This window comes from Phaethon lepturus, unplaced genomic scaffold (assembly GCF_000687285.1).
Source record: "Phaethon lepturus isolate BGI_N335 unplaced genomic scaffold, ASM68728v1 scaffold18304, whole genome shotgun sequence".
Taxonomy (NCBI): domain Eukaryota; kingdom Metazoa; phylum Chordata; class Aves; order Phaethontiformes; family Phaethontidae; genus Phaethon; species Phaethon lepturus.
In genome coordinates, this window is record NW_010535745.1 from 71,749 (window position 1) to 96,126 (window position 24,378).

General features: G+C 38.6%; 1 protein-coding gene across 1 annotated transcript; it reads right to left on the bottom strand.

Annotated features, from left to right (window-relative positions):
- Window positions 1–607: 607 nt before the first annotated feature.
- Window positions 608–22,885, bottom strand: ITIH3 (inter-alpha-trypsin inhibitor heavy chain 3). The gene is made up of 21 exons (XM_010285960.1): window positions 22,834–22,885; window positions 18,905–18,928; window positions 17,579–17,745; window positions 16,426–16,530; window positions 15,851–16,013; window positions 14,797–14,907; window positions 14,032–14,157; window positions 13,375–13,491; window positions 12,431–12,599; window positions 11,981–12,106; window positions 11,553–11,734; window positions 10,342–10,527; window positions 9,239–9,378; window positions 8,688–8,842; window positions 7,009–7,014; window positions 5,328–5,378; window positions 4,590–4,703; window positions 3,826–4,030; window positions 2,546–2,718; window positions 838–949; window positions 608–737 (listed from the first exon to the last, which is right to left on the bottom strand). The coding sequence occupies exons 3-21, from the start codon at window positions 17,716–17,718 to the stop codon at window positions 608–610; spliced, it is 2,511 nt and encodes an 836-aa protein (XP_010284262.1). The 5' UTR covers window positions 17,719–17,745; window positions 18,905–18,928; window positions 22,834–22,885.
- Window positions 22,886–24,378: the final 1,493 nt, after the last annotated feature.

Genomic DNA, 24,378 nt, shown 5'->3' on the forward strand with positions numbered 1-24,378 from the left:
AGTTAGGTTCAAATTAAAATGCTAAAATACAGAAGTCCTGGATGGATTTTGAGTGATGGTGCTGCACCATCCCACAGCACGCTGCAGTCCAGGGGTCAGGTGGTTTTAAGTACTACTGAATTATACCAAAATACGCACTACTCTGTCCTCTGTCCTCTTGTGTGGAATTTCACAATGCATCTGGCTTTGTGAAACCAGAATTAAAACATTGATAGCTGTTGGAATAACAGAACAAGGCATTAAGTACTGATGCTTTTATTTAAATCACTCCTGACACTCAGTTATTGATTTAAAATTGGATTAGAATATTTCTGTTATGTTTTACAAAATCAAATTTTAAGTCAGAATTTTAAAACTAGTAAATTAATTCAGTAAAATGAGGATGTTTCAGGGGATGAGTGACATCTGTGCACACAAGCAGAACAGCTGTTTAGCACTTAAATTTGATCAAATATGCAGTAAAAACTCTCTGTGAGAATATGTTGTATCTTGGCATTGCCAAACATGGTAAACTTACGTATTTTTAATAGTTCTTAAACACTGAAAAATATAATTCTTTCAGACAAATACTGTGTATACCCATGAATTTGGAGGAAGGTGTAGTTGTTTAAAACAGACTGGAAACAATATAGTCCGTATGAACACCATCTATCAGCCCAGCTCCATTGTTATGAACAAACCAGCAAGGAATATCAACGCCGTGCTCAGGATCTCTTCTGTAATCCTTCTGCCAGCCCCTGAAAGGGAAAATACAGTCACGGGAGTATCGAAGCAGAAACTGCACTTTGATGAGGTAATCTTTCCTAAGTCTTTGCTAAGGACTTAATTGTTTTTTACCTTGTTACTGTCAGTTCATTGTTTTTAACAATCATTGTGGCATCTGGTTTCTTGGGATCAGACCCAGGATGAATTTCAAGTATGGTGAAGTCAACAGGGTGGAAAAACTGTCCTAAAAATAGAAGCCAAAATTACCATTTCAGGCCTGCTGCACACATTGTAATAGAAACAAACCAAACAGAATTTCTACATTCCCATGCTTTTTCCATGTCCCCTCAGAGTTTTGAATGGACAAGCAAACACCAAGTTTCAGGTAAGGCTGAACATATGCCAATGGTATTATTTTCTTTTCATAAACAAGAATTCTATGCATATCATCTAGATGTAAGTTCCAACTTCTGACTGCACAGTAAAATCAGTCTTTTCTAGATATTCTTCAAGATATCCTCACTTTGTGTCTCATAATTTAGTTGTATTTATTACATACTCTCCAAGTCTTTAGCTTTTTTTGATCAAATAACAAATGTGTTGATCTCTGCAATTTTTGCATGTGATTACGCTCAGAGCAAGACATCTACGGCATTTTCACACTCCTGCTAGGATTAGCTTTCGTACACTTCTGCCCTGTCTGGGCTGGTGCAGGATGCTGCTGGTGCTTTGAGTGCTATAATGAACACAGATTTTTAGATTACTCAGCAAAGTACAGAGGCAAAGTCAAAGATGATGAAAACAGCGATGAGAAGTGTAAGTCGGTGAACTGTACCATGGTGTACACACATCACGTGGGCTTTTGCAATTTTCCTGCTAGTTGAAATTCAGACCATAGCAGAGTAACTGTAGCCTGAGGAGACTGGAGCAGTAGAGCACAAATAACATTCCATCCTTATGCTGCTCTTTTTCTGTTTTGTTACAGCACTTCCCACGACACATGGACCTAACATGTGCTACCACTAATACCTTGGCTCACTCTCCTTGGGTCTCAAAGTGCACACCAAGACTGAGAAGAGTAAGTTCACAGCAGTTCATTATTTTCCACAATGAATAAACTTACTGACCCAAAATGAATGTTTGCTGCTCTTCCCTGATTTGGTAAGTGAAAATTGGAAGGCAAGGGAAAATGGCTGCTACCTTGTATATGTTCCAACAGAGAATGCACACCACCAAACCCACTACACTGGCAGAAAACAGGATTCAACGGCATCAAAATTTTCATCCCTGAATTACCAACTTTGCCTGCTACTAGACTAAAGAATGTTAGCTAACATGAGGAAAATCTTAGCTGATACAAAGCATTCTGTGATTTTAATATATGCTGGTAAATCAAGATATACCTTAACAACTTTTCTTACAAGGATGCACTAACTGAGGTTTGGCAAATTTTGATTGACTAAACATATATATTTCCTCAGAGTGCTTGTACTTTAGGTGGTAAGATGAAAGGAGAGGTCAAACCATCCAAGAGACTGGAGGAATAGTGTAGTAAGAAAAAAAAAATCTGTAGGTGGGATTTTGCAGGATAAAGAGCTTTAAAGACACCAGTGAGGACAATGGATGCTAATGATTTCAGCAGCAGCAGAGGAATTTATAAAAAGATAATGCATAAAATCTGAGCCCAGAATATTTTGTCAGAAATCTTAATACGGCCAATCAATGTCATCTCAGTTTCCCCCGCTATCTCAGTTCAGAAAGGCTAAATATGAGATTGTGTCTACAAATTATGTAGCCTCATAAGGAAAGACAAGCATGAAAACACTAAAATAAGTCATACCTAATAATCCATGGGTCTGTTCAGAGAGTTTATCACTTTCCAATGTATACAGTCCTAGGAAATCTTGGTGGAGAGGATGTTTCTTCCATACTTGGTGCAAAACAATAACAAACGAGGCACCACTGCCCATTGAGAGCACCAGATTTTTTTTTCTGTTAATTATCAAAGTTAAACTGAGAAAAAAAAGAAAAACTTGACTTAGGACATTGTGCTTCCCAGAGTTAACAGCCATGAGAAGAAACCTGAGAAGAATAAACATGTCCAACAAACAAACATGGCTTTATAAATTGCTCAGTGTTTTTTAAAATAGCGGTTTCTCTGCTTAGTTTGGTCCATGTGAATCTGTGTGTGTTCACAGACAGTCCAAGACTCATACTAAATTACACTGTAAAAGCCTACCTAGCCTTTAAGCTTTTCAGCAACATGTTTCTACCAAAACTCATCCTATAACAGCACAATTAATCACAGATAGGTTAGCGATATGTAGATACAGCACCTCATGCTCAGTAATAAAAATGTTATTGATAAAACCATCACTTCCTTGCCTGGATCCTACCTGGCAACTTTTCCTTTTGTTTTTCAGAAAAGACAACTCCTGACATGTTTAGGTTAGTGCTAGGATAAAGAAGATCTGCTTCTGATTGTGTTAGTGATATCATCAATGTGGCTATCATAATAAAAAAGCATGCTGTATGAATAACCGTTTTGCTCTGGTGCTCTTTCTGTTGCAGTGCCATGCTTTGAGAAGGTAGTCATTTTGTTCCAGGTACACAATGAAAATGTAAATGAGGAGGAGACACTGCCCATTCCTTTTCTAAACTTCCTTTTGCACAGGTATAAATGATTCTGTAATAGATAAATCTCATGAAAAATACACCTGCTGACAGGGCAAATTGTACCTGTTCTATAATTATCACAATTTCCACTTCTTAAAATGGAGATTGTTTACAGCACATGATTATGTCTTTACACACTATGTCTGAAGTTATTCTTTAAGTATTTGCAAGACCCCCTTGCATTATGCGCAGTACCAAACCTAGTTTTACCTTAGTCATAGTAATAGAAAATCAGGGAAAGTTCTTCACTTACTTATTCCAAGCAGAGGAATTTACGAATAATCATTCAGCAGTTACACAACAAAGTAGAGAGCAGAATCCAGCAGGACTTGAATCCGTTTCTTTTGTACATTCAGACAACAAATCTTAAAAGTTTATTACTGATCAACACTAAAAAGTGTAGAAAGTAATACAGGAGCCTGATATTCTTTCTGTAAGCCTTACCCTTCTTGTTGCAAGGTGACTGAGTCAAGCCAGGTGAAACCTGTTTTTTCATTGCCATTCTGAATTGTGATTTTTTCAGGAGTTACTATCAGTTTTAAATCCAGGTGCTTATTTGCAATGCCAAGTTTTCCAAAATAGGTGTTTTGGATCTTTGCATCACTATTTGCTCCCTTATCACCAATGAGTTCTCCATTGACTGTGATGCCTAATATAAAAAGGAAACATCAAGTATTGTTTTATAGATAGGACCTGATCAACTGATGTCCAGGAGTGTCATGGAAATTTAACCACTCAAGGAAATAAATACGAGTTGAAAAACAGATCAGAATTTCTCGTGCATGTTTATGCCAATGTCAAATAAAGCCCAGGGGGCTGTTCTGTGGATTTCCACAAAGACAACAATCACTTTATTGTGAAAAGTTTAGTATTTCCTAGAGCACAAGGAGTCTGCGATGGGCACAAATAGCCTGTGTGACATCGGTCTCTCTTTACCAGGTATTCCGTGAAATGGCAACCTAACGATTATTTTATTGCTTGTCTCTCAAGTCTCACAGTGGTTTTCAAACAAAGTTTAAAAGTTCGTTTTGCTCCAAGAAGTGAAAACGCAGTCATGGTAATAGGACCCCATCGCAGCTACAGGAACTCCTATTAACTTTGCTGGGAAAAAAGCTTGTGCATTATAAAAGAGAGAAATAGCCTTTAAAAATAAGACATTTTGTTATAAGTATTCCGATTTACTGTATTTAAACAAATTTCAAACTCACCTGTAACTGGGTCATTTATTAAATTTAACACAGCACCTGGGTTTTCATTGATATTGAAACAAATGGCGTCGTCTTTCTGTGGCACCGATATAATGAAGTGTGGATCTCCATCAACTGTAAAGGCAAATCACTGGTATTTGTTTAGTGATACACAGGTTCAAAGTTCTGCATGAACAATTAACGTTGTGGCAACGGAACTGCTGATGCTGGGGACCAGCAGGAAGTGGTCCCTGCACAAGCTGTGTGCCCAGCTTAGTCCAGCCCACCCTGCAAAGGAGCGGCAGGGTCCCAAGGAAGCAGCTACCATCTCCCAAAGTGAACTATATCCTTTTTCCCCTCATCTTTCCCACGTACATGACATTATATCCTGTGTCTCTCGACCACTGCCAAATTTGGCACATGGATTGTAGGTTCAGGATGGCCGCTGCTAAGTGCTTGTTTCTGAGGGCCGTGAAAGCATTACTGAGGGCTGGACGTTCATCTGAATAGAGAAGAGGCAGTTACCTACACAAAGCCTAGCAATGGGAAGGAGGACTAAGAAAATGACCATATATAACCTCAGTGGCTTGATCTTTAAAAAACATTTAGAGATGTTTAAAGTAAATTAAAATACTAGCCCCTTGGAAAGAAAAAATGGCTGCTTTTGTGGAAGGGAATTATCTAAGAGACTCATAAGAATTGTGTGCTTTAGTCTTGCATACACTCTTCTGTTCTCCTAAGCAGACAATACTTACTCACCACTAGTATACCATGTGGGGTGTACCGCATGTACGTAAGATAGTTGTGGAGCTGCAGAGGGTAAAGAAAAAAAAATGTGACAGAAACTCACATCAAAATGGAATATTTACACACTATCTGCACAGTACATGTAAGATGTCAGGAAGTTAATATGCTAGGTAAATTGCTAATGCCATCCTAGTTTTTAAAGCATATAGTCCGTGGAATGACAGTTTGTGCCCCTTTTGAATCAAGCAAAGCTTCAGGATAGAGACAGATTTCACTTGTAGTCTAAATTGCTTTGAGGGTTTCCACAAAGCCCAAGTAACGTATATGTAGGACACAAATGTCTCGGACTTAAGGATTAAGCTGTCTATCAGCAAGGAAAGGCAACATCTTGAAAACTTTTTTCCCAGAGTGAATTAAAGTCTTTTCAATGAAGGCCTGAGAAAACTAGACAGACACTGAGAGAGAGAGAGAGACTGAGACTAATCTCCAGAGCAAGAACTTAAATCTAACTCTCCCAGTTTCAGGATTGCCCAACCAGCAATCTCAAGGGTCCTTTGTCGTCTCCCTCTCTTGAATAAAAGTTTCTTTTTGTGTAAGTAACTGAACATATTAACTTAGTGACGGGTGCTGACATCATGGTCCCTTGCTTTATATAATTCCAAAGGAGATGCAAATTCAATGCCATCCTCTGTTCTTGGGAAACAGTTTTCAGGAAAAAATGGTGGTTTGATGAACTGGCATTTACTCCTTAAAAGCTTTTTAGTAGTAAGCAACATTTTAGCAGTATGCAGAATTTGATACTATTTGTTAAAATACAGTTGTAGTCCTCGAAAAAGCAGTTTTTATCTCTCCAGTAATTTCAGTTGTCTGAATCAATTTCCTTTGACAGATGCTGCTTCATTCAGAAACTTAACCTAATGACTCACCAAGCATAGCAGTTGTGACCGCCTGTGCTGTGAATGAAACAAAATGTTATTTCAGAGGCTAGAAAGAATAAAAAACAATCTCTCTCTCCCACGTCCTTCCTTCCACCAAAACCAAATCCAAAATCTTGTAATTATGTATAAATGTCTAAACATTTAAAAAATAAAACAGTTTATTTAGTACTGCAACAAAGCAAATATCATGAACAGGCAGAAAGCACACCCTACTTTTCAGCAAAAACGTTCCTTCTCCAAAGGCCCAGGGTTTGCTCTAGAGGGGGCTGGGACAACCTGCTCCTCTCGGATTCTGCTGTGCCATCTTGTTCTAAACTGTACTACTGGGAAGTCAGTAAGATTCACCCACCTGCCTCCACATTTTTCTAGCCTTCTACTCTTTTTGCATCTGAAGCTATGGAGTGATGGCTGAAGACAGGGCTTTGTGCTGAAGAAGCAACCACAGCATCAATGAAGACATGTCTGTATGACTGCCACACACAGGTATCTTGGACTCCCTGGAAAGTGATTATTTGTACAGGGCCTAACTTTTGTGATGGTGGGATGCAGCAATTATCAGAGATAGGAGGAACCACACGGAAAATGGTATGTACAAACTTTCCCAGCTGAAAAGTTTTTAATCTATTTATAACACAGTCTTCATTTATTCACGAGAATTTTATGAAAATATTGCATCCTAGATCAACCAAGTGATGCAGGAAATCCATCTCTAGCAGTTAAAAATATTAAGTAAATTTAATAAGAAACGTACGTACCTTCAGCTGTTACCATGGGCAGGTAAGAAGGAAGAAAAAGAGAAATTTACAGTTTCAGTTGTATAATTAAACAGGAAGGATTCTGACCCTGTTAAAACATATTCTGAGAAAAAAAAATTAAAACTGTTTGACAATTCAACCAGGTATCTTCAGTGTTTCACAATTCCATTTCTTCCCAATGATACAACTCAATATTTGTAGATCAAACAGAAACACACTGAAAGTAAAAAGCTGTTATGTTTTACATAACAGTTTTACACAGCAAAGCTGCAATTAATTATGCATATGACAAGAGCGCTATTAGTAATTGTTCTACTGTTATGCTATTTCCACATTGCAAAATGTTCCTTATTGGTTTTACTCTTTTGTGGTTTTCAAGGCATTTGCATCATTCTGTTAACACTGACTGGATGACTCAGTAATCCTATTCGTGAATCTAGACTCTAGGGTGTGTAAAAATTATTTTATTTTCTTACACAGCAGCAGTTTTTTGAGTATTTTCTCCTATTACTGCTCTATTCTTTCTATATACAAAGAGGATTTTCTGGGAAAGAGGTTCAGAAAAGGACCTTTGTACTACAAGTACCTGGAAAGGGAAAGCAAAGAGCTGAAGATCACTCTGAGTGGATGCCACTTCCGTCAGATGTTTGGGTAAGTTCTTCCATGTTATGGAAGTCCAGCTGTAAACTTTAAACTCGTCATGCTGTATAGCGACTTGAATTAAACATGTTTTTATGTCAGCATCCCATTCTGATACTTATTAAATAATGCAAAAATTGTGTCAGCAAAATGCCTGAAGAAGAGAGCAGAGAGCCCACACAGAGCCTGGGAGGAGCTTTTAGGGGCACTAACTAGGTTTGGGGAAAAAATAATGGATGGTAATAGAAGAGACTGAAAAGCCTCACAAGAGGTTTGTCAGACCTGTTGCATGAGGCATTGATGAGGATGGCCCAAACACCACGTGTCGATAGGGGTAGGGTGGCTTTGGGGTGCACTGAGCGGCTAGCATTTGCCTTACTTTGCTAAAGAGGAACAAAATCATTTTGTTTCACACAGGTTAAAGAGGCTGAACCGTACAGAAGTACAGTGTTTTACTGAGCAGGCAGTTACTAATTAGCCAAAGTATCAGAGGAGTTGAGAACAAATTGTGCGCTTTCAATATAATTGCTTCTCTTTAAGCAATACAGGTGAATACTGTGTTTTACAGATACGATCTCCATCTTTTTACAACCTGATATATCCTGCATGAGGAAGAGCTCATGCAAATTTTCCCCTTTCACGTAGAGATGTTACTACATCTACCCCTAAGCAGAAATATGTAGAAAAATAAAGGAGAAAGTCATGTGAACTAAACTGAATATAGCTGGATTATTAGATTAGAAATGCTTTTTGGTTTTCTGGTGGTTTTTATGCAATATTTTACATATATTTAGCTTAAAATACACTTATTTTGAGTTTATAGTATTTTGCTTGTGTGATTTAGTAATGAAGAATGGTTTGACTGAAATGAGCTTTACAGAGAAAAGCAATTTTGCATACAGCGTACACATGCGAGGCTTGGAAAGTAGATTTTTCAGATACATGTTTAAAGCTGTGCCCACACGAAAGCCCTTCTTTAGGGGAGCATCAAAGGAACACTTGGCTTCTCAAATAAAGTAAAATTGTGAAAATGTCTATACCTTCAATGGGTTTATCGGCAATCCCATCTTGATTGCCATAGTCTTCTGGCTTTGTTACCACCATAGATGTCAATGGTGTTACAAACTTGTATTTTAGTGAGAGATCCAGAGCTTCGGCTGTAAGATTCTCCTTTTCTTCTCCTGTAGCTGCAATACTGAATACAGGTAGAGACTCCTAGCATCAATGATTGCTAAATTACTTACTGAACTCTGGAGTAAATATTTTTCTTTAAAGTTAAGTCATTTCTCTGCAGCTAACTTATCAATAAGGAATATTTGTTACAGTCTAAGAGCACTTCTGATTCCACGGGCTATCCAAGAAAAAGGCAAACCTGTGCTTTATATTTGCAATAATTTAAGATTGTTCAATTTGCAGCCTGAAACAGGAATACTGAGGTTGGGGAGGAGAACAGCTTGGGGGATTTTCCTTACTGTTTTTCAGGAGTTCCCATTGGCACCTCAGTACGATGCGAATTTCAGCTTCACATCCTAGAAGTTGCACCAGTCAGATGGCTTAACGGGTTCAGAGATGTTATTCTAGGCATAATTACCGTTTGTCCAGGAGTTGTTCAATGGTGAGATAAGCCCAGAGCCTTTCAATGTACTCTCCAAATATGTATTCTTGTTCTTGGAAAGCTTTAGCTGTTTGCTCAGCATCTTCTTGTGTAGTATATGACAGGACATCATTAGCCTGTTAGGAATAGGGACGTAAGTAGCCAGGGACTTCCAGAATCTCCCAAAGTCAACACCTTCACATCTGAAAATCTTATAAATTGAAAAACAGTCTGGTCCTACACAGCGCTTTCCCAGGAAATTGTCAGTGTTGTATCAAGATCTTTGATCCATTGCTTCTGTGAAGGTTAGTAGTGTACGCGCTAGGACATAATGCAGTTTCCAAATTCACATGGCATTTTTGTTCACTACAACTTGGCTACTCAGCATTTAAAGAACTTCGATTATAGTGCTGATTTCATACAGGAACATGTTCAAGCAGATATGCTGGCTAAGTTACTAATTATACATTATTTGTATTTGAAATATACCTAATTTCACATAGTACATTTAATACGCCACAGTGCATGGAGCATATATGCAGTTCACATATATGTTCAGTTCCCAGCATTTATGATAACATGATATATAATATGTTTGTGTTGTGTTTCTTGAATATCAGGGGCAAATATTTTTATGGAATACAGATCTGGTGAGGTATTTAAATCACTTGGTTCGTGTTAGAAGTCAGCTTCTATTTTGAGAGGAAGGCATTTCAAATATTCAGCTGGCTTATCCATCAGTTTTCTTTACCCAATGAAGACTAGTGTCTGTGAACACTGATCATTTGGCACCTGAAAGAACCAGGTAGGGTATTTAGAGACTAAACTAAAAAAAAAAAAATCTGTTAGTAAAGCTAATCCAGTCACACTGCACAAAGTTGTTCCAGACTGACCCTAGTATACCTGACTGAGTTAGGCAAGTAACTTGCAGTTTTAAAAGCATTATTTTGGTGCATTCAGTTTCTCACATATGCAGTGACACATCCTGTCACTGAGGCAAAGAAATACCAGTAAATATTTAAGTATTGCCAGCTTTGAACGTTCAGACATTTTGCGTAGCAAGGAAATACCTGACTTAAGTCAATGAAATCCATACTTACGCCTTTACCTCTCACATCTACAGTCAAACTGTTTTGATTGTTGTCTATGAAGCGCCCAGCCACCACAATCTCAGACCCGTCATAGAAATGTTTAAAACTGTTTTTAGTTAGGTCTGCTATTTCGTTTTCTGGGTAGTTTAACTCCACATCCATAAGCATGGGATTCGACACCTCATCATAAAACCCCTATGGGATAAAAAAAAAGAACATGTAACTGCCATTGTTTCTTTAATTCATAGGTAGATTTGTACCCAGAAACATCCTGCTATTTCAGCAATTAAAACTAAAAGTATATTTTAGAAGAAATATTTAACTATTCAATTAAATGTCATAGTACAAGGCCTAAAAATCTACAAATAATGGAAATGAGAAAGGGCATACAGATTCTTCAGTCTCACTAAGAGAGAGAAAAAATATCTGAGAACAACGTGCTGTGTGTGATGAGTTCCATCAATGTTAATCAAGAGGGATCCCAAGCTTCCCACCGTTAGATAAAGTAAGTTTCTAGATCTATTCCCTGCAGAGACTGAAATGACAACATAAGCCAAAGGAGACTAGGTATTTGATTTTGGCAGAGCTTGCAATGAAATCCAGTATCTACATTCTTTGCTGGTTTTTTTGAATGGCTGCTGTGGGAATGTGAGAAATGGAAAAAGGTAAACTCTGTACTGCCTATACCTGTTCTCATGCCTTACATTACTATGGAATGCTTCAAAAGTGTGGTAAGATACACCTGCTTGCATTCAGTTTATAAAGACGGAATACCTAGAGCCTTTATGCTCTGTCATCCTTCTTTTCTCTTGACATGACATTAACTACATGATCTGTGAGGTGTGGGAGATCTAATCATATGGGTTGGAAGGGACCTTTAAAGGTCATCTAGTCCAACCCCCCCGCAATGAGCAAATAAAGACTGCAGCAATTTTGCTGCACACCAAAGTGTCCTTCAGAACCATGACTTGTGTCACCCTATGCCAAGTTTTGAACCCTATTCCACAGCCCACAGTATCTCCCTTTTACTGTCCTTCCACTTTCTGCTTATATAAGGGAAGGAGAAAATTAAATGCAACTAATATTCTGATTACAGCAGACTCCTGAGTATCTCAGTACCAGATTACACATTGGGATTCTGATTACTTCTAAATAAGAACATCTGTATAGTTATCTGAATTAATGTATCTCTCATCTAATCTAAGTGATGATTACTGTACCTGAAGCTGTAAAGCTGCATCAGAGTCGGGATAAATCCGACGGGCCAATCCTTTATTCTCCAGCGCCATCTTCTCCAAGAAGCCGTAGTCGACACCGTAGCCAAAACCAAGATTGTATAAGGCATATTTTCCTTCAATGGCTTTTTTTACATGCGCCTGAATGTCCTGAGTATTTGATATGCCTGCATCAAACCAGAAAAAGTTTGAGTTTTCTTTCATAAATAGATAAGATTGTCACAAAATGAAATGTGGCTAGTCGTGTTCAGATTTCTTAGGAGGCATTATCAAAAACTTGTTTTAGTAGTATGATGCTGGTATAGTATATTTAAATCATTAAAACATCCAGAAGTCAAATATGGAGGCAAATTTTAACTGAGGATTTTTTTGTTAGTTAATTCACTCTGTTGTTTCATCCAACACAAACTTACCTACGTTTGGTTGGCCATCTGTTAACATGATAATTATGGAAGCGCTTCTCTTGGGCACAAGGTTTCCTTCATGAGCAGCATTCAGCATATCGATTCCCCTCATTATACCACCATGTAAATTTGTCACTGCAAGGCAGACATAGAAATTTGGTTTCAGCACAGACAGTCAAAATAAAGGCCTATTTTTCACTGGAATCTTACAAGATCTTGTTACAGTATGAAAATGAAAGATCTGGGTTTGCAAGCAGGGGGATGTTTAGATAGAAAAGTACCCGGACTTTGAAAATGTAAGGAAAAATAGATGTCATGTTCTGAGTAAATTTCAACTTTAGGAGTGTCTCATCAGTAATTAAAAAAAAAAAAAAAAAAAGCTGTAGCATTGTATTCATAGACTGAATTGATAAATTAATGTACCCAATAACCTATTGGCAAGTCCAGTAAAGCACTTACAGCCTTCAGTGTCAATGCCCCGAACAAACTTCCTTGCTTCATCCAAATTCTCAGGAGTGGCCTTGATTAGTGCTTCTTTCCATGTGTGTACTTCACTACCAAACAGTATGAAATTGAAGAAGTCATGTTCTTTAATGTCCTCTAAGATTTTTAGAAGTGCTTCTCTTGTCTATAAGATAAAGAGGTTTAAATGTATGGTTCAACATTTAACAAAATAGGTGCTTACAGATTTTACATGATTAATCTCTCAGCATTTGGGTATTTTTAACTTTTACACAGTATGTCATGCAAAAATTCTGAGCTTGTTTTGTCCTTGCCAGTCCCTCTATCTACTTCAGAGTAACTCTAGTGAAGTCAACCAGTTGCAATTACATCTGGTAAATCTTTGTAGCTGAGAGGAAAATCAGGTCTTACGTCATGGATTGTTGCTTGCACCGAGGTAAGCTGACATGGCAAATTGGAAGTAATGGGAAATGGATAGCTACAGGTTGGTGGAGAAGCTCATACGCAACCAAGTGTGGATAGTTTGATGGAGCACCAAAACCTGAAAATTCTGAGCATTAGCTTAAAATTAGGAGTCCTACTTATGAAAAGAGCTGCTGCTTCCAAGAGGAGTGAGAATGGACCACACAGATAATGCACATAATATTGTCTGCACATTTTAATTTTGGAACTGTACATGTGACAGAGCTCTCTGGAAATGTTGATATTGAGAGCTAATTATTTGAGCTAGTAACATTTATAAGTAAATATAGCCTAAATTTATAGAATTTTGTTCTACAGTAATGCTTCAAACTAGTGCTTATGGTACTGAGCATTAAAGAGGTCGCAGCATAAAACCACTTGGTATAGCTTAAGCAGCGCATATGCACTATCAGCCACCATGTCCCTTCCATCACAACAAGGCTCTTCCATTGGGACTTTACACTAATGTAATAACTTACCTGTTCTATTTCTCTTCCAGACATGGAGCCACTAATATCTATCACAAAAATAACATTCTTAGGCAACTTTGGAAGATTTGTTGGTGCAAAGAAGTGTACAAAGTAGCCATTGACAATCTGAAAAATAAAATGTAAAAAAAAGATATTATAAAGATAAAATGGATAAAGAAGAAATTACTTTCATTTAGTGTCTAGCCCCTGAATGGACTAATAGATTTTTATGGCCCTGACTAGTCTCACCTCTATCCATGGGCCCAAGAGCTTCATTTAAGCACAAGCCTGGGCCTTTCGTCTGTGCCTGAGCTACACTGTAAGAATACCTGTCTCCAGCTGTGTCACAGCTGTTACTGCCCATGGACTCCACTGATCAGGATCCCACTCTGCAGGCTGACTTCCCACCTTGACCTCGGGCTGCCTCGTCACCACAAACTTGCCCAACAACCTGGACTCTCAGTTGAATTTGACTACCATCTCTGGGTCTGCCTTGCTCAGGTACTGGGGGGAGTGGGCTCTTGGCTGGCAAAGCCCCTGTGCTGTCAGCTATGTTGTTACCCTCAGCTCCTTTCCTAGGCAAGAGCTGGTCCTCGCTGCTCCGTGACCTTTACTATGCAAGCTAAGCTGTTCGAACAGTTCAAAATTTCCAGCTGTCAGATTTACCTGCAAATTATCTGGAGTTGTTCTCTTCACATCATATCTTACAGTAAAATCTCCATCCAAGACAGACTGTGAGCAATTTGCACAGGTTCGCTGTTGATCAAGAGTTGGCTTGAAAGATACATGTCCCTGAAAAGAAAAGCCTTCATTAGATCTGGACCTTAATAGCTGAAAATTTTCTACAGAACACAAAGAAGTTTGCATTTTTGTAAAACTAGTATATTTATATTCACAAGCATGAGAATAACCTGTTTTATCAGGTTAGGTACTAGTTTGTATCCATACATATTTATATATTTATTGATGAGTAACTGGTATGTGAAGGCTGCTATCTCGAGCTTTCTTTGTATGTTTCTTTCCCCTCCTTCCTTGGTTCAGCCCTCCACTCTGAATGACACCTTTGATAAGGATTTTGGGCAGTCGATGTCTTAGGAATTTTACCACTTCCACGCATGAGAAAACTACTTGTTACGGACTCTCAGATCTTCTGTAAGAAATAGTCTTACCAGTAGCCAGGTTTCCAACCGCTGCTGTGGGACAAGACATAATAGTTTGGGTACAGTACCATGCTAACAGCCATGTGGCTTCTGAACTGCATGGAGATGGTCTTCAACTTGCTAGCTTGGAATTCAGACCTCATTTGCACAGACAAGCCTTTACTGCATTATCTCTATTTATTTTCCTCTCACTTCCATTGCTAGCACTGACATTCTTATTTCAGAATTATAACTGTAAAAAATAAATTATGGAATGCAGTAGTCATTGTACCTTTTTCTCTGAAAAAGTTTTTTTAATGATATTTTGTAGATCATTGGTGATGAATGTTCCTTCCGCTTCCAGCTCAGTGATACCCTGGGGCTCAAAGATATTTACTTCAATCTGAAATATTAATTGAAAATTCATTATCATTGATCGCCCTACAATATATCAACTTAGGCATTTACAGGAGAATCAGCAGGCAACTACAAATGTGAAAGAGTGATTTTTGTAAAAGCAGAAGAAAGTTACCATTGTAATTCATAAGGCAGTCCAAATCCACACTTATGTGGACACACCATCAGCCAAATAGGCCTTTTTATACATAGAAGTTAAAAACAAAGCTAGAAGCAAATAAACCTTAATAGAAATATAACCTATTTGAAAGCTAGATACTGGAATTTTGTAAAATGTCAATAAATACTCAAGTCCTTCAAAAACATACTCCAGCCATTAGCTGTGAGTTGTGCCCAACTTCCACCTATATTTCAGCATGCCTTCTATCATAGTGTGTTTAAAATAATGCTGCATAAACTCTTACAGATGCTGAGTTTTGTAATGATTTTTACACAGCATTTTCTGGGCATACAAAGGAGAAAAATTTTGCCTTAGAGCTGGGTTTTAGCAAGGGAGAGAGGGGTAATCAAAGATGAGATTTGGCACACAAAAGCCACAGTATTCTAGAATGCAATATATGTATCACTGTAATTTAAGATGATGTAGTTTCATGGTGGTGTGAGAAAGGTGTAGTTTATGTTATAAAGGCATTTATAAAAGCCATTAGTCTTCTATTTTACCTCAAGGCATCACAGTAGCTTTTTCAGGTTTCCATACATCATTTCTTTTCGAGACTTGGTAGCTAAGCCAATTTGTCAGGCTTACAAATAAAAACCTTCACTAAAGCATACTGGCGTGTACTCCCATGTGATATATTAGAAATACTATAATGGGCCTTTAGCTCATCTGTGAACCAACAGGAATGACCATGGCACTCCACTTTCAACAGATATACAGAATTTTATCATCTCTTAAGTTACAGTCCAATTTGATACAGTTTGCCATTTACCTCAAATTCTTTGACAAGCTGCTTTGGTTTTACTTTGATGAACATCTCATATCTTCCGAACTGTCGCTTCAACAACTCCTCGTATGTGAGTTCAAAAGTGACTTTACTGGCTGCTTCAACATTGACTGAGACAGTGAATTTTTCTGTTTTTCTTCCTGAAGCTCTGTGTTTAAGTGGGTAAGAAAAAGAGTATCTTTATCCTCTTTCACAATATTTATTGTTTGGGTTGGTGGAGTATGATTTTCAAAAAGGAGTAAAAAGACCTGTGAATTTTGATCTACTGCTAGAATAATACTCAAACTGTAGAATTTATTCAGGTTTCCCAGTGAGCTTAATCCCAGCAACACGTCATATAGTCAGTGAAGGCTGCAGAAACGGTCTTTCCATAATTGCAGATACTACCTGCACAGTCAGAAGTTTTATTTCCTTTTTACAATTTACACTACAATAACTCTATAACTCAGTGATTGTTCTTTGGTCCTGTAAAAAACAAACTTCAGAAATATGCCAGAACAAAGTATTTCCAATCTCACAATTCGCTATGGGATGATAGCCACACAAGACATCATTCTTACTTGACAAGACCAGCAGTATGTCCCTTTGAAACAGCCTTCTCATATTGCTTTTTTGCAACTTCTTTTTCCTTTATAATTCCAGGATAAGTGACACCATCAATTGTCCTGAAGATGAAAAAGTCTTCATTTAGCTGAATGGTTTGCACTGATACATGAAAAGTCACTATAGACAATTCTCTGTTTATTGATTGGTTTGCTAAACAGCACGTTCGGGAATCTGATATTGCCAAGATTTGAGCACTTTCACTGAAGTTAGTCTTCTCAGTGAATTTAGCTGGAAGGAAGAGCTCTGTGCTCAGTATCTTAAGAGAATCTAAACCAAATTTTACTTTGAAAATTGATCAGATCAAAACTGGGCTGATTGATAGCGACACTACTTACATCTGCCATACTCCTACACTTCAGCAGCCTGACAATCTCATCTCATCTAACGGCAAGACGACTCTCTGGATGAGACTCATCTGTCCAAATGTAGCTGTCAACAGCTGAACATTTCATCCTTAGATACCTTACACTATTAAACAGGCATTTCTCACAGGGGATTCATCTCATCCTATAATAAAAGTTCTAGCATCCATTAAGAATAATTGTGCCCTAAAAGCTGCTGTTTCTTTTCACTAAAAATAAAACAGGCATAGTGTGATTAGCAGACATGGATGTGTTTAAACCGAATTAAACCTCATAATGGTGTGAAAATTGCGTATTATTGCAACTAAAGGTACAAATGTAAAGGACTGATTCTCTCTATTTTCTGTCTTTTATTCAAATATGATTTTTAAATTAAGAGATAAATTAAGCTATAATGCCATCAGGGTAATTAAATAATGGAACTTTTCTGGGTTGATAACACCAGAGTAAGTAAGTGGTGTTTCTGAAAAGGTGAATGGATCTCCAGAGAAGATCCCTCATTCCCTAAGGTCCATGATGATGAATAGAAATAATTGAAAATTAGTCATCTTTCCTATCGACGTACCAATGTTTGCCTTTCTTGAAGTATCTTGCATGTTAAGTTAATAGTACCAGAAAATTACTCGGGAGGCATTTAGAAATCTATCAAATGGCAAAGTAAAAATGAACATTTGGGTTCAGTTTCTCCCAGCTGCATTTGCACAGATTTTTAGTCTTGTCTAACAACATTGTAAAGATTACACACATGCTGAAGTTGGTAATGAAGGCTGTCTTAGGGAGTTCAACATCAAAGATCACTTCTTTGTGCACATTTCCACGATTGACAGCTTGACTGGTGATGACATTGTGGGCAAATCGGGAAGTTACTTGACTATCAATTTTCATGCTATAGATTTCTATCCCATTGACAACCTATAGATTGAAAAATGAAAAAAAAAATTAAAAAGGAGCTAGCTGTTACACTGATATCTCTGTTAATCATCCATAATCGTATTTTTAAAAAGAAATCATGGGAGGACATTCTATCACTCCAAAGCAAAACAGGAAAAGACCGAACAATAAAACTGGAGCACAGATGTGTTTCCTTGGATATCTATCACACTGCCATTGTGGTGCTATTCCACAAGTTACAACTATAGCCTCTTTAACAAAATACTACACCACAGCAAAGATACTGCCATTGTAGGAATTGCTTTTTTGTTTTGTGGCTTTTGTTTATGGTTAGCCAAAGAGCATAACAACTTGCTGCTGCCTCACTGTGTTAGTGACTGTAATTATCAGTTGAGTGGATGACTCCTAAAGCAGGGATATAAGTAGTCATCTTGTTTAAAAATAGACCTAAGCAATTCCAGATGGCTCCAAATTCCACTGTATGTTATTCTCAATTTCCTCACAACTGGAGCTCATTCTTCTTTAAACAAGGAAATGGGTAGGGCGATAGTTATTTTCTTCGAATGCTCAGGTATAAGGTTGCTGGGGACTATATAAAAGCATAGGTAACAACAGATATTACTCCTTAGGCAGCTCCACAACAACAAGGTCTGCTTCCTGCAGCAAAAGCACCACTGGAAAGAACCTTGGGGTTTTTATGGTGGGCCTGATCTCTGGCTGGTTGATCAAGAAGGTCCCCAAACAATCAAAGCATTTAAGCATTACTGTACTGGAGTCCAGGTGCCAAGTGGAATCGGCCTCAAAGATGAGGTCTCTTGCTTTCCTTAGAAATAACTACAACATAAAATAAAAATAAAACCAACATAGAATGGATGTCTGCTAGAGACACAGAGGTGACTTCAAACAACTTTGCTATTTATTCAAATACAATGAGGTTGCAAATCATTTGTTCATTCTCCTTCCTTGCCCAGCAGTTTCCATCACAGCTTGGGAAGGAACTGTCTAGTTAGTCCTACTGCCTAAAACAAGCAACTCTGGACTACTGCCCTTGTCAGTATTTATTGCAGAAATATCCATCTGCTCAGACTGAGCTCACAGAAATATGTTGTGAACACAGCAGGAATATTCTTGTCACTATAAATCTCTCTCAGTAGCCTGAACAAAATCAAGCCTTACTCACCAAGTCATTATCAGCATTTCGCTTCTGTAAAGAGAAAAACAGGGAAAAAATCGTAACTAAGGTAGGAAAGCTGCATTTAGAAATAAATCGCTTAGCACATATGTAGCTGTCTTCTGCTTCCGCAAGTCAAAAGAAGTTGTCCAGGAGAAAGAAGGCTTGAGAAAGGTCCTCATTAGTAAACTGAAGTAAATCTGAGGGAATAGCAAGTCAGGCATCTGAGGCAGGTACAATTAGTTTGCTTATGGCATTCCCAGTTTTGGTGAATCTTTTGTTTTTCATCTGATGTTAGTGCACCTTAATTACTGTGGGTTTGAAAGATAAGTTAAACTTTGAACGTTGTGGATTTTGTACTTTCCTCAAGTGACACAAGAAGTTATCTTCTTTCAGCTGAAAAACAATCACGTACTGCCTGAGAGATAAGCAGAGAGTGAGAGGAAAAGATGCTTGAATGCTCAGTGCCATTTATATTTAAAAGTCATTGAGACTAAAGAACACACTTGAAATCTGCTTAATACGCCTTCCTTGTGTATAGTCTGTCTATGTGTTGCCATCAGATTAAACACAGAGTATCTTGTCCTGAGGGTTACATCTCTTTCTTGGGAATTCACGGTTTGGGGTCCTCTGGTATATATTTTGTCTTTTCAAACTAATTCTCCTTTGAAAGAAAAAAGGGGTTTGTATCAAAGCATAAAAAACGAGTTTGCACAGGCTTCAAATATACTTACTGAATCATGTTAAAATAACAGCTTGTGTAACTCAGTTCCCGTAAGCTCAGCTGCAAATACCTTATCTCTTTTGGCTCAAAGAGCCTCGTGGATCACGTTTTGTGCAAGCATGTTTACCTGCTCCACCAAATAGAGGGGTAAAGACACAATAAAGTATCAAGGCAGATATACATCTCAGGTACATTTAAGGCTTTTGTTACCTTTCACTGGTAGGAGTTTTACAGGTTGGAAACTGAGACACAGAGGGTTATTTTTTATTTATTTGGGAGTTTTTTCTAAGACACTATATTAAATCTATGGTAATGCAAGGTCTGGGCGGGGGGGGAGGCTCCTCAACTTCTGCAAGAGTCTGGCCAAAAAGTCTGTGTACGTTTCTCTAGGTTCATCTTTCAAACTGTTATTGCCATACAGGTGATTTCTGTGTGTGTCTTTCCTGTTTCACAAACCTATGTGGGCTCTTTTAATGCCTGTGTAGATAAGAGTATGCACCAATTCAAATCCTTCCTTTCCAAAACTGAAATTATCTTTTTTATAGCTATACTGTCATTATGGCTAATCATTTCCCCTTATAAAACACAAACTGAGGTATGGACCCTGGGAAAATAAAAGCTGGAAGTCACTGAAATGTCAGTTTGTTTGGTACAAACTTTTCTTTGAAGTGGAATTACCAAGCGGTTTAAGAATACAAAAAAATACAAAAATGTTCTTTGGTTACAAATTCTGCAATCCTGACTACTACCTCCTAAATTAAAAGATAATTTATCTGCATTTAATTTTTAAAGAATTGCTGTTGTACACATTCTTTATCAGAATTACGGGTTCTACATAGTAGTTTTGAAAGAGTTTTGTTCTGATTCTGTAAATATTTCAGGGCGTACTCTGCCATTCTTGCTGAAAAACAGAATACAGAAAAAAATCTCTCAGTGAAAGGTATTAGTTGCTTTGTACTTGGGCTGATCTTCAATGGAGATACTCAAACCCAGCTGGACATTGTCCTGGGCTACCTGCTCTAGCTGACCCTGATTTGCACAGGGGAGTGGATTAGGTGACTGTGATTCCGTGGTGTTTTTTTTTTTTTTTCCATTCTTAATGATTCACTGGGATGTAGCTAGAGACCTCACTAACACCAAGGTCATTTTAAGCGATGTGGGCAGAAAGTGATAGTGTCCCATTAAAAAATATGTTATGCAATTCTAGACTAAACTGAGATTTTAATACCCTCTAACCTGTGTAATTACAGTTTCTTGATAAAATCTTTCTATAGTATTTCCACATATTTGTCAATTGCACCAATTATTATGAATTGTTTTCAGTTGTGTAACAGTAACAAATTGTGCTTTTATTTAATACTGTTTTGCTGTGGCAACAGCAAAGAATAGAGGTGCAAAAAATCTGCAGAAATCGGAGAGGAAGAGCAGAGGAAAAAAGAAATTTGAAGTCCTAAGAAAATAGGGAGGGAAAAGAGAGCTCCCATTACAGTACTTGCTGAAAGAAGATTTTACAGCTTGAGAAACTAATACACAGTGTGACTAAAAGATTCAGCAAAGACTATACAGTTGCCTTGAAGTGACCTCCAGGAATTCACAACACTGAACGAGGTATTTGCGTGTATCCCTAAGTACTACATAGCGAAAATAAGGCATGAAAATTATTTCCAAATCTACAGCAGCATTAAAGATTTCATCATCCCAAGTGATGCTAATAGGAAATCACAAAGGAGAGACCATAATGCAGCTAAGCTATGCCTTGTGAGCTATGTAGGAGTCTCGCTGCCACAACGAGAAGGCTGTACAATGAAGGCTGCATCATCGCTACCTGTGCTTTGAATGCTTTGAATCTGTAGCTCTAGGGGTAGTTCTTAATCTAGAAAAAACTTTCCCAGCCTTAGTAGCTGCATGCATAGGAACAAGGTGTACAAGTGCACTTAGGGATCTTTGAATTGGGATTTTTGTTCAATTTTCACCAGAATTGTGTCTTCCAATTGTGTTTACCTAACTGTGGCTTTAAAAGCAGCTTTGACAGCTTGAAGGTCATCAGCCAGACCAACTTCCAGCCATGCTCACTGGCATACTACTTGCTCAAAGGAGCTATGATGGGGATGGGGACTGAAACCTTCACGCTACATAGAAATCTTCTCCATTTCAATCAAATTACATTTCCATAAAGTATATAACAAAACTGGGAGAACCAACTGACTTTCCTGTAGCATTCTGCAAGTATGGATGGAGCATTGCACAGAACTTTAGCCATTTTCCATTTAGAAAGGCTTTAGCATTGCAAGACACACAGAGAACAACAGGTAGTATGGTAATCAGGAGGACAAAGCTGTATTATATCTGGACTATATAATGGTGAAATAATAAGAATCCATGGCATCTCCAATTTGCTGCAATACATCTCAAGCTAATTTTTAAAAGTTAGATATGTTAGTATCCTGATTTTCAAATAAAAAGTCTTGGCAAAGACCATAACTTAATCAACAGAAACGGACTGTAAATTATTTTGTCCTGTTCTACCCACTAACCTACAATGCTCCCTGAAGAGATTTGATCTCTGTAACTTTTCATAGTATGTAACTATGGAGAAAGAGGAATAATTTACTGAGGTGACTAGTAATGGCTGGCAACTTAATGGAAGAAAATTAGGCAGAACATCAGGAAGCACTGTCTTACTCAGAGATCCAGTCAAAACCAGAATGGCCCCTTTGAGGGATAGAGATACATTCCATGTTATGCTAGCATGCAAATCTTTTGAGAAATATTCTACCATGCCACTTGGATAGCGAACACATTTATCTGAATGCCATGTTACGTCTCTGTTTTCAGCTTCTTGGAGGCATTTTTTCACTGATATTTTGCACTGTTTTACAGGTGCTAAAGTCAGTTCCCTGACAGGACCGATTGTTTCACCCATTTAAATATAAGACCACCAAAACATTTTACCATTGTGTGCTAATGACAGGGAAAATAGAAGACAGTGATGCTTTTAAAAAGAGAGATAGGAGAGCTTCCTCAGAGCTGATTAAAAAATGAGGCTGATTAGAGGTAAACCAGTCTGAGTCCCAAGTCTGATCTGGTGTTCACTGGTAAGAGAGAACACAAAGCTTCTGGTGACAGCACTGTATGAGCTCTCTGACAAATGTTGATAAATGGCAGGAAGTTTATCTATGAAGAATGAGACCCCCATACATGGTTGATTACTTACCTTGATGTTTCTGACGTGTGTTACCAAAAAGTCTGATGATGCGAAGGCAGGAATCAATACTAAAATACAAAGCAATAGATGGTTTTCCATATTGGAAAAAAGTAAGGTTCCAATCTGAACGATATGTGTAAATATGTAATGCTTTGTTTACCAATTGTTAATAAATAACCCAGTGTGAAAAGTGGGATTAAACATTAGGCATGCAGGAAAAATCAAATACTGAATTTTGAATTTGCATAATCTGCACAATACTGTTACAGACTTTACAGAATATTTCAGCAATATCTCTTCTATATAATATCTCCAAACAGCCATCTCCGTACAGGCAACTGAGATTGATCTCTGCTCCAGACTCACCTCTTTTCCAAACGAAAACCATCATCTTTCTGATACCTTCTTAAGGCTGTCCCTGGCTCAAATTTGTTGCAGCCGTAACAGAGCTTGCAGTCTCTTAAACCCATTTATGCTCTTCTTCAAAATCTACCTTCTGTAATCCTGCATATCACTCAGGTACCTGATTTAGGTATCATTATTTGAAACATGTCCTGACTAGTCCAGAAACTTCCTATTACATGCTTTCCTATCCATCTTCATGGCTGAAACACAGGTTCAAGCTCCCAGGGTCTTGCACAATCAATACCCGTTCAGAACGCCTGCTGCTGCAAGGCCCGTTTTCTTTGTTATCTTGACAGCATTAATTATCTCTTCATCTTTTTAACTGGTTTAATCTCCTCTGTTGCATGGAACACAAACTTTGAGGACTGGGAGTTAAATTCTCAAGCGATAGTAAAACATTCAAGTTTACAGAATTTGGAGTATTTCCTGTTTTTCCTGCAGTCAGCTTTCTGAGGTGTGCAGCCATGTGAGGGACACAAGAGGATAGGTCCAGGAGCTCCTTTTAAACCAGACTGGAGCTTTTAAACCAGTTCTCTGCTCTATCCAAAGTTAACAGGATGGCTCTACAGAGCAGCTGTACTCTGCTTGGCTTCCCCAGCCACCTCATGCCCCAGGGTGCAGGGCAGGGTGGTGGGGCCTGCTGTGGTGCTGTGAGGTGGTGTGGCACAGCTGCCCACATGGCTGTCACCATGTCCCTATCCCCACCCTTCCCCGTGGCACAGCACACCAAGGACCCTCGTGAGAGACTGTTTTTGAGGGGACGGCTTTATTTTTCGGGCCGTAACTTGGCTTCCCCAGCCACCTCATGCCCCAGGGTGCAGGGCAGGGTGGTGGGGCCTGCTGTGGTGCTGTGAGGTGGTGTGGCACAGCTGCCCACATGGCTGTCACCATGTCCCTATCCCCACCCTTCCCCGTGGCACAGCACACCAAGGACCCTCGTGAGAGACTGTTTTTGAGGGGACGGCTTTATTTTTCGGGCCGTAACACGCCTCACCCGCTTCCAAAATGGCTACTGCAGCGCCGTGAGGCGCTCGCGCCATAGAGACGTGCGGCGGTCCGCTCTGCAGCAGCCCCGGCGTACTCTCTATGGCAGTGGGGGCGCCGTGGGCATCTCTATGGCAGCAGCGGCCGCGCTGCTGGGCGGGCGGG